Here is a 13,393-nt window from a genome sequence, read left to right on the forward strand (position 1 = left end):
CTTGGCGCAAGATGTACCTTTAGTCTCGGAATCAGTTCTCGAAAGGTTCTCAACGACCGTGATGTATACCACCTCATGCACGAGAATCAAGAAACTTCAATATACCCCATGGGCGGGTCTCAATCACAGTCAGTGACCTGCCTATTCCGGCATCGTCGAAGTTGATAGCCACTTCGAATGTCAAGGTCAAGGCTTTGCTCAACGGCGATCATCGGCAGGGACCGGGCCAGTAGCAAGTCGAGAAAGGTAAGTATTGTGTATAGCGTGAGCAGCGGCGCGTTTGAGGCCAGCGAGCAAGGCGATAAGAGCACGGACGTAGTTGCCGTAACAGATAGCCGAGCCTATACGCAATATATTGACGATAGCAAGGCGCCTTGGAAGCTGGAAGCGAATACATGGCATGTGCGTCGATGGAGATGTGTATCGGAAGTGCCTCGTCTCTGGGCTTCGCACTGGCTACCCAGGTGCTGCGAGCCAGCTGACTTCAATGATCGTACACGATTGTACTGAGGCTGTCGTCACATCCGCGATATTTACTCAACAGCGACTCGAATGGACGGACCGTTGCGCTCAACATACCTGAACAAGACGGAGTAGAGGATGTTATTGTGGGGGATGTGCAAGAAGGAAGCCAGGACTACCTACTAGTAGGTAAGATCGCGTCGAAATTACATGATGTTTAGCGGCTTGGCGCTCCGATCCTCGACTCCGCTCTCTCGGAGCGAGGTGGCGTCTCGAACGTCGCGTGCCTGCCTCCTTTGTTGACAGACGCGAAACCATCAATTTTGGAACAAACACAGTCAAACACACTCCAACGGATGCCAGTAGGTCTATGGCATCAGTCCGTCTTGACCAGCTTCCAGCCTTTGTCGGTGTGTTCAAATTGTGCCTTCGTGGACTTTGCGGTCTCTTCCATCACTTCCAATGGCAACACGGCCGAGGGACATTCGCGCCGGAGATTGTCGTCGTCCAGTCCATGATACATCAAAGGTAGTATCGACGAATTCCAGACACCCCACGGATGGCCTCTTGTTGGGAGATATGCTGACGGTTTTTCTGTGGTACTTACGACTTCGTAGCCAAGTCGATTGACCTTGAGCGAGGAATTGAACATGGTCATGACGAGTAGGGTGGCAGTGAGTGCAATGAGAGCCGCTGGAAAGATGAGCCACAGCCACTGGACATGGACGCATGTGGCGGGCTCCATGAGTACGCCTGCCGCTGGAGAGTTGGCGTCGGAAACGTTTTTGGGGGGCTTGCCGTCCGTAAGGGTAGATGGTAGCTCTGGGCTTCCGGTAGCACGCATTTCAGAAGAAATACTTGCAGCAATGTTACTAAAGACCTGCTGCACAAATGGCAACGAAATCTTGGGGCTGTTGAGTAGTTTCAGTAATGCTGCAGGGCCAATCAACCGACTATGTTGCGTGATACTGCCATCTAGTAGCGTTCCCAGCCATGTATGCATGCTGCAATGAGAGTGTTGGCTCATTTGAAAAAGACACATCGGGTCGATAGATTGGAGTGCAGCATCGGCAAGTGTTTCGTTGTTAGCATATGGGACGTGTCTTGTGTTACCTGCGTCCGTCAAGTTGTACCAGTCGCCGTCTTTTGGCTCAATGCTGAGGTCGTAAGCCATCCAGTCGGTGTCTGTGGGGAGAGCGTATCCGTGATCTTGCAGAACGCGTCGGCTGCGGCTATCCAGACAGGTATATGCAGCATAGCATAATCACCTGATCCACGAACTGATCCAACGGCCCAAGTCTCAGTACTGTTCACCACTGTCTCTGTCGTCGTTCCGTTGATGACTGTAGCGTTGATCGAACTGACATGGGGCTTGATGTTGCATTCCACAGCAGCATAGCCTCTACATTGCCAAGATGTCCCAGCATCATCCGCCTCCTGTTGTGTACAGTTGACTTTCATCATAGTGGAGTCAAGTTCAAAGATAAATCGGAATGGAGCCAGTGTCTTGCCACAGTGCTCATACGACGGGACCTGAGATAACAAATGTTGAGCGTATGTAGGATCTTGTTTGGAATATATTGTTGTCGAAAGGGTCAGATTGTCCAGTTTGCTACCATGGGCATCATTCCAAGACGGCAGCGTGTAGTTGATTCCTCTAACGTCACCCAAGTCCTCAGTCGGTCGTGCGATTGTCAATTGCGCAGTGACATCAGTGCATGACGAGTAGACCCCGACAGTATGAAAGACCTCGGGAAATGAACAGGTTCCTGACAGACAGGAGGCCAATGTTTGGCTCGGATCAGAAGCAAATACACCATCGAATATCGCTGATTGCACTGATGAAGGCGGCGATCGAGTTGCGTCGTCGCTGTTCATATACCAGTACAACGCTTGGCGTGGGATGAAAGCCTTAGAATTGCTTGACGGAAGCTGACAAGCCTCATACCTAACAAGCTGTTGCACCATGGGGCCCGTTGCTATACTGAGAATTATGATGGCCGCGGCGAGAGCTGCAGACACGCTCCAGGAAGATGGTGAGGCGAGCAGCAACACGCAGCCCCATGGGCCACGACTCGCTCCATCAATTATAGTCATATGACTCAATGGCCTGCTTTGCGAGAACCAGGTCCATTTATGCTGACTGAGCGCTTGAGCACTGACATACACTACCCCAGCCCGAAGCGTTACCGTCAAGATAGAGATGATTGCGTTGACTGATATCGCGCGTGGCCAGTCGGGTAGACCTTTGCCTACGTAAGGCACCACCACTGCTATGATGCCAGCAAACGCGGCCAGAGAGAGCGCGAGAGTCAGTAGCTCGGGGTACCAGAGGCGCAGCAAGTTATGACGGTGCTTTGCGACGTCGTGGGATGATGGAATCGAGTCCGATACAGTCGGTGTATCCTGTTCGTCATTGGAAGAGGCTCTCTCGCTGGGAGAGCGTTGATCGATGGGAGACGGTTCATTGTGCGAAGACCGTCCCACGCGAGGAGATTGTTCATCGTGAGGAGACGGTTCAGTGTTGAGAGGCTGTTCATCGCTAGGTAAAGGTTCAGCGTTAGGAGAGTGGTCTTCGCTAGGGAAAGGCTCAGCCTTATGAAGGGGTTCGTCGTTGTTAGTCTCCGCGTCCACATGCGCGCCATCCGGCAAAGGCTTCCGTCGGGGCCGTCGTGCTGAGCTTGTCTCTAGCAGTCGCTCGTCCTCGGGACTGGTGACGCGCGCTGATGCTCCCGTCGCAAAAGCCATTCGTACTCGTCAGCGGATAGTTGGTGGGCGATCCCAACGATCGATCCAGAGGGTTGAGGAGATGCGGTTGGTGACGTCTCCCATATGCAGATCTGACCATTTTCGCAAACAGCAAGTCGAAAGCATATGAAAGAAGAGATGGCACTTATCGTGACTGAATCTGAGACAAGGCTGGCCTGGATCGTGTCGAGCCACTGGCGCACCGCTCCAAGGTGTGACAAGCGGTCAACCGACGCGTGGCTGACAGGCAAGGCTGGTTCACAAGGCGCCTTCCGCTTGACAGTTTCGACCAGTGACGAGATCTGAGTCTCTTCCAAGGACAGAGCGTCGATTTGGAAGGTTGCCCCCATCATGTTTCCCGCGACAAGCTCGTCACCATATTGGTGACCCGTCGACTAAATACGGCGCAAATTGTTCGCATGCTGACAAGAACAATCAGCGCACTTACCTTTGTCAACCGCACCTGATTGCAGTGCAACCGCCAGGCTGCATGACGCCCAAAGATTGGCATTCAAGGCGTACTGCTGCAATCTCTAGATGAGCGAAAGTACGAATCTGAACCAGAACCGCCGGGGCAGGCAACCAAATCTGGAATTGACAGCGGTTCGCCATGCAGCTCGTGGCTTGGATGTCAGCCAACAGGCAAACTCGACGCTGCAATCGAGCCTGCCACCACTCCAGCAGGATTCAACACTCTCGCAGTAGCCAGACCATTGGCCAAGAAGAGAGCTCACTGCCGTGACTCAAGCAAGGGATATATGGAGCACGTCGAAGTTCGAGTTGGCAGCTCCCCGTGAACCTCAGGCTCTGCCTCCGGTGGCCTGGGTGGCTGGCGGCGCCGAGCCAAGCGTAAATGCTTGATTGGGGGCCTAAATTTCTAGGACGTTTTACGCGGCCTGAAAAGGTCTGTTCGCGTTTGTGCTTTGGAAGGGCTGACGATTCCATATGGTTGTGTCGGGGTTCTGACAGACGCGCGCATTTTGGAAGGCGAGTATACTACTGCTCAGTCGCAGTAGCTGGATTCGTCAGTTTAAGATACTCTCTTCTATTCCAAGGTTGAATGCTGATTATTGGGGACACGCTTCTCCTAGCAACTCACGCCGCTCATTCTCCCACCCTGGAAGTCTAAACCACGGTCTTCTCTAGCAGCTCGATGCCATACTTCTCCTTGAGCTCCACCAGCAGAGGCTCAGCAACATCCCAGGTCACAGGCGCGAGGACACCCTTCTTGCTGATCCGTCCATCTAGCACCATCAGACATGCAACAGCGCAAGGAACACCGACTAGCTTGGCCATGGCAGAGTAACCCTTCGGGTCGCCGTACTCAACCAACGTTGACGTACGCGTCTCCTTGTTGCCGTCCTTGTGCTCGATCTCGAATTTGTGTTGCAGCATCACCATATCTCGCTCGTTCTCTTCATACTGCATCTTCTGCTCCAGGGTGGCGCAGAGAGTGTCGAGAGGATTGCCACGAGGTGTGATCTTGGTGTCTGGCGAGAACAAGCCCAGCCACTTCATGCCACTGAGAATACGATTCTTCTCGGCGGTGTCGGCGAATGTGGTCTTTGAAGAGATGCCCCATTGTAAGTCGCTCTCAGAGCCGGAAGAGACGCCAATGATCTTCTGAGTTGCCTCGGCCCATGAAATAGGCTTGTCCAAGAAGTCACGCTTCTCGTCAGACAGGAAGCCAACATCGACGAGGACCTTGACGAATTGTGGGAAGCCAGCATAGCGCAGAGTACCGCGGACAACAGTCTGTGCTTCAGGGATCGAGTAGCGCTCTCGATAAGGTGTGCTGTCACGGTTGGGATACGCGACGAAGGCGAAGCCAGGGTAGATGTGATAGGGCACGGCGGTGGCCATGAGATCCGGACCAGCGATCGAGACCTCCTTACCGTCTTGGTAGTACTTGGCTGCGTTTCTCAAGGCAAGGAGGACACCTCTCGAGGACCAAGAGAACTTGTAGCCGAGTGGGTTGTCGGAGGCTTCTGGGGCAGGAAGACCGCCGCAGTAGGAGTAGAAGCCAGTGATTTTGCCGCCCTCCTTGTGGACTTCCTCGATAGTCTTGACTGCATACAGATGGTCGATGCCAGGGTCGAGGCCGATCTCGTTCATGACTGTAATGCCAGCATCTTGACACTGCTGCTCCAGCTCTTCCATAGCAGGCGACACGTAGGAAGTTGTGACAACATTCTTCTTGTTGCGAATGGCAGACTTGATGACAGTGGCGTGGAAGGTGTATGGAATGAGTGAGATGACCAGATCTGAGCGGGCCACTTCGGCGTCGAGGGCCTTCTCGTCATTGACATCGAGCGAGACCGGGCGGGTATTCTTGATGGTGGAGGAGAGCTTCTTTGCCGACTCGAGGGTTCTGCAGGCTATGAGAAGTCAGTACCGTCCCTCAAGTCAGACTGGCTCCCGACGTGTGTGAGCTTTTGTATGCCGTTCTCTGCCCATGATCTTGCCGATGTAGGGCATGGAGGGGAGACGATTGGGACGTACCGATAGTCACCTCAATGCCGGCATTTGCCAGGATCTCGATTGTTGGTTTGGTCACGAAGCCCGCACCGAGCAGTAGGGCCTTCTGGCCATCGTACTTGCCTCCGGTCATTGCGATCTTGTGTAGGTAAGGAGCGTTACGAGGACATGTGCAGTCCTACTTGAGTATCTATTTACTGAGTCAAAAAAGTTTTGAGCCGGAAAAATGCCGTGAGTCGTAGGGCGGGGGAGATCTCCAAAATCCTTATCGATTGCAGGGCTAGTCATTGCGGTACCTGATACCATCGTGACTGAGTCATGTATCGAACGCCGTTGCCGGGTGACGAAGTGTTTCCATTCCCAATTGAAGCAAGTCTGAGACATCACACTAGACCACCGCTTGCTGCGCTTTACATCATAGAAGTTGAGCGTCGTTGATCTTTTCGCGTCCCTCCAGGCTCGCAAGGTGTCAGCTTCGCTTGGCTTCTCTGCTTTCTAGCTGTTGCTGCAACATCTCTGAGGCTCACCACGCCCTACCTTCGGTACCGCTGCAATGGCGGTCACACCGCTCTCGCCTCGCTCGCAGCAGGCGCAGAATATGGCCATGCCAATGCCACCGCCTTTGCTTCACACGCGGTCCGGCAATGAAGCATACGATCGACCCAGCACACCCAACAGCAATGCCTTCGTTAGTCCTTCACAGACTCCGGTTGGTAGTCCAAGCAAGAAGCAGCTGCCTCCTGGCAGTACTGATCTGCCCAATGTGTTCGACAATGCTCTCAAGCTTGCGCCATCGTCACCCACCAAAGGACCAATCTCACCAAACAAGCTCGCTCTAGCGGATGACAGTATGCTCCGACAAGACTACAATGACCCATTCGGCCGGTCTGAGAGTCCGACGAGGCAGTCAAACAAGGAGAACACACCAGCCGGAGATGGGAAAGCTGTACAGAGTCACGCGGCGATGTCGAGGAGAGGCCAGTATGAGACTGTTGATTCCAGGCGCAACATTCCTACACGAGGCTTGACTCCGGAAGAGTTACAGAAGCTGCAGAACCCCAAGATGAAGCGGTTGGCCAACGTCACCCAGCTGTGTAAGTACCGAGTGTCCACGGGCAGTAATGGTTGCTGATACTCTGCAGATTTCCTCGATCACTACTACGATCTCCTCACATACGTCCACAATCGACAAGTCCGTGATGATCTCTTCAGAGAAGCATATCCTGCCGACTCCACTACTCCTCAAGAACGGGAAGCAGCGTTCAGCAAGCATCTCGGCAAGGAGCGAGCAGGTCTACGAAAGCGACGAACTCGCCTTCGACACGGCGACTTTCAGATCCTGACACAGGTCGGGCAAGGTGGCTATGGTCAAGTCTACTTGGCGCAAAAGAAAGACACTAGGGAAGTCTGTGCGCTTAAGGTGATGAGAAAGAAGCTGCTGTTTAAGCTCGACGAGATCCGACACATTTTGACCGAACGAGACATCCTCACCGCCGCTAAGTCCGAATGGTTGGTCAAGCTCTTGTACTCGTTCCAGGACGATGAGCAGATCTACTTGGCCATGGAATACGTCCCTGGAGGCGATTTCAGAACGCTACTGAACAACACTGGTGTCCTACACAATCGCCATGCTCGCTTCTATATTGCCGAGATGTTCGAATGTGTCGATGCACTGCACACTCTGGGCTACATTCACCGCGATCTAAAGCCAGAGAATTTCCTCATCGACGCCACTGGCCACGTCAAACTCACCGACTTCGGTCTCGCAGCCGGTATGCTAAGTCCTATCAAAATTGAGAGCATGCGAGTCAAGCTCGAGGAAGTCGGAAATACTCCGGTACCATTCGGTCTACCGCCTCCAGAAGAGCGCACAGCCGAGCAGAGACGAGAAGGGTATCGATCACTCCGCCGCAAGGACATGAACTACGCCAAGTCGATCGTTGGTTCTCCCGACTACATGGCTCCCGAAGTGCTGAAAGGCGAGCAGTACGACTCCACAGTCGACTACTGGTCTCTCGGCTGCATGTTGTTCGAGGCTCTGGCCGGCTACCCTCCATTCGCTGGCGCCACGGTCGACGAGACCTGGCAGAACCTCAAGCGTTGGCAACGCGTACTCCGCAAGCCGGTTTACGACGATCCTAACTATTTTTTGAGTAAGCGGACTTGGGACCTGATTACTCGTCTGGTGGCTGGCAAGGAGAATCGCTTCAAGAACATTGGCGAGATCCACAAGCACGAGTACTTTGCAGAGGTAGACTGGGCCGGTCTTCGCGAACAAAAGGCTCCATTCGTGCCAGAGCTCGACAGCGACACTGATGCCGGCTACTTCGATGACTTCAGCAACGAGGCAGACATGGCCAAGTACAAGGAGGTGCACGACAAGCAGCGTGCATTGGAGGATATGGCCGAGAGGGACGAGAAGATGAACAAGAATTTGTTCGTGGGATTCACCTTCAGGTATGCTTCTTCCTCCTGCAAGTCAAGGTTCGGACATAGACTAACAGTATACAGACACCGCAAGCCGAACGTCGATGGCGAAGGCAAGCCTGAGAGCCCGAGGAAGGCCATTGCTACCGATGGCACCTTCGGCACTATGTTCTGAATGTCATAGCTGTGTTGACATTTGTCGACAATCATGACAACAGTTCACTTCCATGAGCATGTTTGAGGCAGCGTGACTTGTCTTACTGTACCAAAATTTGAGAAAGCAACATACGTCCGGACGACTGATGCGAGATGAGAGTAATAACGACACGGATCGACGGACGAGTTGCTCGCAGCATGGAGAACTTCTTTCGGAAACCGGGTTTTGCGTGGTGGGATGGGATTGAGGGAGCGCCTGTTGTGGTTTTGAGAGGCACTTCAGGGCAGAGTATCACCATAGCGAAACGTGCATCGCAGGAAGTTCGTATCAACAGCAGACAGGATTTCTAGGAGCACTATGCATTGTGGAACAGCATATGACCTCGTTCTCGGTCTTCTTTCTCGTTCTCATCTCCATCGTCCCCCGCATCGAACACCGCGATACACTGCCTCTCTCGAGGACAATCATGAACGCTGCCGGGCAGCGACTGACTCCAATGCACGCAAAGTAGCGTGCATGCCTCTTTGCCGAGTCTTGCCGCGTCAGTGCAGTCAAAGTCTCGCTTTGCATCGGACCTTGACTTTGTAGAGGTTGTATAAATAGTGGCCACGCCCGCGACAGCATACTTTTCTTCCTTTCCTCCACGATGGACCAAAAGAAACTCTTGACTTGTCATGCCATGGTAGCATTTGCTGCTGTCTAGCGGGGCGAGTCAGACGAGAGAAACATCGCTAAATATCAGGAGCAGTCGATCATGTATCTTCGACAAAATCGTGCAACGAGTTGCCAGTGTGCGCGAAACCGCCGTTCACGCTCCTAGACTAGCCACGAACTCCAGCACTTCTTTGTTGAATCGCTCGGCGTCCTCGTAGAATAGCCAGTGTCCGCACTCGTAGACGCTCTCCTTAGCCAGCGGCTGCCCTCCTCTGGCCTGGCTGCCGCCGTTGATCCGTCTGACCGATTCGCGCATGCCCTCCAGAGGGAAGCAGCCCGAGTAACGACCCATTATTACCAACGTGGGGACGCGTACCAATTCAAGTGCTTCGCGGTGGTCGTACGCCGTGTGGTCTGCGATGAGCAGACCGAGCCACTCCCCGCTCGGGCATTGCGATGAGATCGCGTTGAAGAACTCGAAGTCTGCTTTCTGCCTGTCCTGTGAGGGCTTTGATCCTGGATAGTCGGGATGGTAGTAGCCTAAGCATCCCTCGATCAGCCCCTTTTGCGCGTTCACTCGGTCAGTCGCCCAGGCATGCTGTGCGGCAAGAATTGTTTGCAGATCATAACAACCTGTGTGCGCTTTCGTTTCGTTCCAATCACCGCGAGGACTGCGATTCTGCAATGGCGCCTGATCCACGAAGATCAAGCCAGCGAAGTCTTTGTCGCCGAAGAGCTCGGCATACGTCCACAGCACAGCCGCGCCGATCGAGCAGCCTACGGGGAAGAACCTGATGTCATTGCTGCTTTGCTGGCCGCGAAGATGTAGGATGAGTTCGCGCAGGTCGGCGGCGAGGCGGGCGACGTGGTACCCGCCGGGCGTGAGGTCGGAGCGGCCGTGGCCACGCATGTCCGGTGCAACAACCCAGAACTGTGAGGCTAGAGCAGTAGTGTTGTGCTTGAAGTACGCACTTGAGCCGCTGAAGCCGTGCATTAGCAGGATACAGGTGTTGGGTTGGTGGGAATTTGTTCGAGAGGTAGAGGCATAGGCTAGGCGGCAGCCGTCTGATGCGGTGATGAAGTTGTATTCCATGGTTGGGGGCAACTTTGTGCAGGGATGATGGTCTGCTACCAGATACTTGGGATTTAGCTATCGAAAGTGAGTCTTTCAATGCATCGCGGTTGGTCCATCAAGAGGAGCTATAGGAGCAGCTGGCTGCTCAGCTACAGTGGCGCCGTGTCGACCGACGAGGAGACGGCAATGACGAAGCAGACGATTCGTTGATGTCCGAGACGAGTACTCAACAAGCATGTCGCCGTCATCAAGCCCCAAGCACATTAGCCTTGGCACTCCGAGGCCGAGGCGGAGAGTCAGATAAGGCAAATTTGAGCCTGAAGCCAAACTCGGCCCCAGATCAGCTCCTGGTCATGCCTAGAAGATGGGCACAGACTCACTGGCACGTCCTCGAAGAGTGAGTTAGCGCATACTGGAGGCATATGCAATCGATTTTCAGACACCGAAAAACAGTGAATGTCTTCTGGCTGAATCAATGAAGTGATCCTTGCGGTTTGCCGCGGATCTCCACTTTGTGAGAATGATATAAGTAGTCGAGCTGCCCACAACCTTCGTCCTCTTCGCTTCCCTCACGCTCACGATCTTCCTCAAGGACGCATTGTCATGCCTTGGTAGTGTCTGCCGCCTGGCGAGACGAGCAACTTGCAACCAACGTCTACCGAACCATTTTCTACACATGCGGGATTCTAGACAACACGCATCTAGCATGCTCTTCTGTGGTTTACCGCTGCAGGTGCACGCCCGCCGCCTTGTGTTCGGATCGCTACCGCACCGTGGTCTGGGTGTACTGATATGTGATTCCTTCTAGCACTCGTCGACCACAACGTGCGCGCGCCCACAAAAGTAAATCCTTGATCCTGCCTCTTTCCCAAAATGGTATCACCTTTCGCCATATCGATGCTGTGTTATCTAAGCCACCTCCCCACGTATGCTTACACATCCAAAGACCCCTCAATCTACCATCCATCGACCTCGAGCCATCCTGGACCTTACTGCTACCTCTCTCGTGCATACATTCCCTTCAGCTCAACCGAGCCAAAGACTAGCGCTGTGGCACAGCTTGGTCTTGATTTGCAAGCAATGCAGCAAGGCCCACGGCAGCCCTGGAGGTGGACATGAGCCCAGGGCGCTACCTGCTGTCTCGATAGCCGTACACGTCCACTAGCAACGCTCTCGCTATTCCTACTGTACCTAGGTACGTACGTAGGACATATGTATCATCCGTGTTGACTCCAGCCAACCAGAATACACGACCCGATCTTGATTTGCAAGCAATCAGAGCGGGAAGCGGATCGTGAAGCGAGCACTTCGAAATATCTTAGCCACATGTGTATAGATGCGGAGCACAACGCTCAGGCAGCAGATGCGGCGTATGCAGTATGGGTCTCTCGTATAGGTAGGTATGCTATGGTTAATTCACATGCTAGTACAATACGCAGACGGCAGACGTTGGTGCTAACTAGGGTATGTACTTGATGATTAGGCCCGTGCCTGAATCCGGCGCTCGGTAACTGGCTGCTCGATTACGGCATTGGGAAAGTTTTGCTTGTGTGACGTAGCGCAGGACAGTCACTGGTATGTTCGCGCGCAGCGGCATGGAGGAAGCAAGATAACAGCCCGCACGGATAGCTCTCTTGTTGGAGGGAGGGCTCTTGGTGGCTGCTGAAGTAATGAAGCGCGTCGCTTTCACTTTCAGCTGGGCAAAGCTCCCCGACCCGACGAATGAGGACTGAGGAGTGTATGCGTTGCAGCCGACTGCGCCAGGGCACATAAAGAGAGCAGCCATCCGCTGGCGCTTGAATGTCGCACTTACCAACGTCCCTAACACATTCTCCATCAAGACTAGCATCCCGCCATCATCACCGCCCACTATGACGTCCACCACCAACGAGAAGACCTTCAAAGTCTTCACCGGCTCCCCAAATTCTTCTCCCTCCATCAAGACCGCGAGCCACCGCGCCCCTGGCCCCCGCGAAGCCCTCGTCAAAATCACCCACAGCGGCGTCTGCGGCACCGACCTGCACTATGCCGGTGCCCCAATGGGGCTCGGCCACGAAGTTGTCGGCACAGTCACCCAACTCGGCGCGCATGCCTCCGCCATCTCAGACCTGAAGATCGGCGACCGCGTCGGGCTGGGGTGGATGCAAAAGGTGTGCTTGCATTGTGATGAGTGTCTCGCGGGAGAGGTGTTCCGGTGCAAAGAGGCTGTGTGTTTTGGGGCGGAGGGGAGTGATATGAAGCAAGGCGGTTTGGGGGAGGAGGGGTGTTGGGATGTTAGCTGTTTGTTCAGGGTGCCGGAGGGGGTGAGTAGTGAGGATGCGGGGCCGTTGATGTGTGGAGGGGCGACTGTTTGGGGACCGCTGTACTGAGCGAGGGGATGCACCCTGGTGACCGCGTGGGCGTTGTTGGCGTGGGCGGTCTAGGTGAGTTGGTCTTCGGCGCGTCGAAAGTGTGATTTAGGTGTGCTGACCTTACGGCGTTTTAGGGCATCTGGCGATCCAGTACGGGAGTAAGATGGGGTATGAGATGGTTGTGTTCTCCGGAACAGAATCGAAGAAGGCCGAGGCGTTGAACTTTGGTGCAGCGGAGTTCTATGCCACGCAAGGCGTGAGCAAGTTCGAGGGTGTCAAGCCCATCGATCATCTGCTCATTACCACGAGCGTGCTGCCAGACCTGAATCTGTGAGTCTGCCTGGGAGACTGTGTATGTGTGTCTGTATGCTGACGTGGTTTCCACTCAGGTTTGCACCGATCTTCAAGACAGGCGCCAAGATCTTTCCACTTACCATATCGATGGAGCCCCTACAGGTACCCATGATGCCGCTGATCTCAACTGGTCTGAAGATTATCGGAAGTGCTGGAGCCAGATTCTGGAGTTTGCGGACGATGCTCGAGTTTTCGGCGAAGCATGGTGTCAAGCCCCAGATCGAGAAGTTTGACTTCACGGATGAAGGTGTGAACGGTGCTATAGAGAAGCTGAAGGATGGCAAGATGCGGTATCGTGGTGTAGTTGTTGTAGCTTGAAGGTCGGAACTGTCAGCAGCTCAAATATCTTCAGACGCAGAACCAGTCGTTCCCAGTCACCGGCCTGGTCTGATGCCAACCTTTATCATTCGTGACAAATATGGCCCTCTCTTGCCAGAGGCCTCTCTACACTTGTCCGGTGGCGGCAGTCCCACGGTAGAGACGTCAATGCTGTCTCGATACAGTCAATAGCAGTGGTTAGATTTGAGCTTGACGGACACGACCTTAGATGGTGAGAGAGTCGTGTCGTTGTAAGTCCAGGTCAGCATATTTACCTTTTTGGGGCCTTATCTAGCACTCAACGGCAAGAACAGCATAAAACGATCGTCCGAAGGTCTATGCCACCATGCAGTCGCCGATGGCACTCCC

General features: G+C 53.9%; 5 protein-coding genes across 5 annotated transcripts; 2 read left to right on the forward strand and 3 right to left on the reverse strand.

The window, feature by feature from the left end:
• Positions 1-838: 838 nt before the first annotated feature.
• AB675_132 (uncharacterized protein) lies at positions 839-3,210 on the reverse strand (the record flags this gene model as incomplete). Its single annotated transcript, XM_018141211.1, has 2 exons — positions 839-1,671; positions 1,731-3,210. The coding sequence occupies 2 exons, from the start codon at positions 3,208-3,210 to the stop codon at positions 839-841; spliced, it is 2,313 nt and encodes a 770-aa protein (XP_017997638.1).
• A 1,125-nt stretch (positions 3,211-4,335) lies between these two features.
• On the reverse strand, positions 4,336-5,821 carry AB675_133 (Saccharopine dehydrogenase [NADP(+), L-glutamate-forming]; the record flags this gene model as incomplete). Its single annotated transcript, XM_018141220.1, has 2 exons — positions 4,336-5,588; positions 5,713-5,821. 2 exons carry the CDS (start codon positions 5,819-5,821, stop codon positions 4,336-4,338), a joined length of 1,362 nt encoding a protein of 453 aa, XP_017997779.1.
• A 420-nt stretch (positions 5,822-6,241) lies between these two features.
• Positions 6,242-8,290, forward strand: AB675_134 (Serine/threonine-protein kinase sid2; the record flags this gene model as incomplete). Its single annotated transcript, XM_018141231.1, has 3 exons — positions 6,242-6,782; positions 6,831-8,145; positions 8,200-8,290. 3 exons carry the CDS (start codon positions 6,242-6,244, stop codon positions 8,288-8,290), a joined length of 1,947 nt encoding a protein of 648 aa, XP_017997677.1.
• Positions 8,291-9,080: 790 nt separating this feature from the next.
• AB675_135 (AB hydrolase superfamily protein YdjP) lies at positions 9,081-10,019 on the reverse strand (the record flags this gene model as incomplete). Its single annotated transcript, XM_018141242.1, has 1 exon — positions 9,081-10,019. The coding sequence occupies one exon, from the start codon at positions 10,017-10,019 to the stop codon at positions 9,081-9,083; it is 939 nt and encodes a 312-aa protein (XP_017997658.1).
• A 1,853-nt stretch (positions 10,020-11,872) lies between these two features.
• Positions 11,873-13,024, forward strand: AB675_136 (NADP-dependent alcohol dehydrogenase C 2; the record flags this gene model as incomplete). The annotated part of the gene is made up of 4 exons (XM_018141253.1): positions 11,873-12,304; positions 12,376-12,424; positions 12,487-12,682; positions 12,742-13,024. 4 exons carry the CDS (start codon positions 11,873-11,875, stop codon positions 13,022-13,024), a joined length of 960 nt encoding a protein of 319 aa, XP_017997696.1.
• Between the last annotated feature and the right edge of the window lie 369 nt (positions 13,025-13,393).

The sequence above is a fragment of the Cyphellophora attinorum genome (assembly GCF_001299255.1).
Source record: "Cyphellophora attinorum strain CBS 131958 chromosome Unknown Contig22, whole genome shotgun sequence".
NCBI lineage: Eukaryota > Fungi > Ascomycota > Eurotiomycetes > Chaetothyriales > Cyphellophoraceae > Cyphellophora > Cyphellophora attinorum.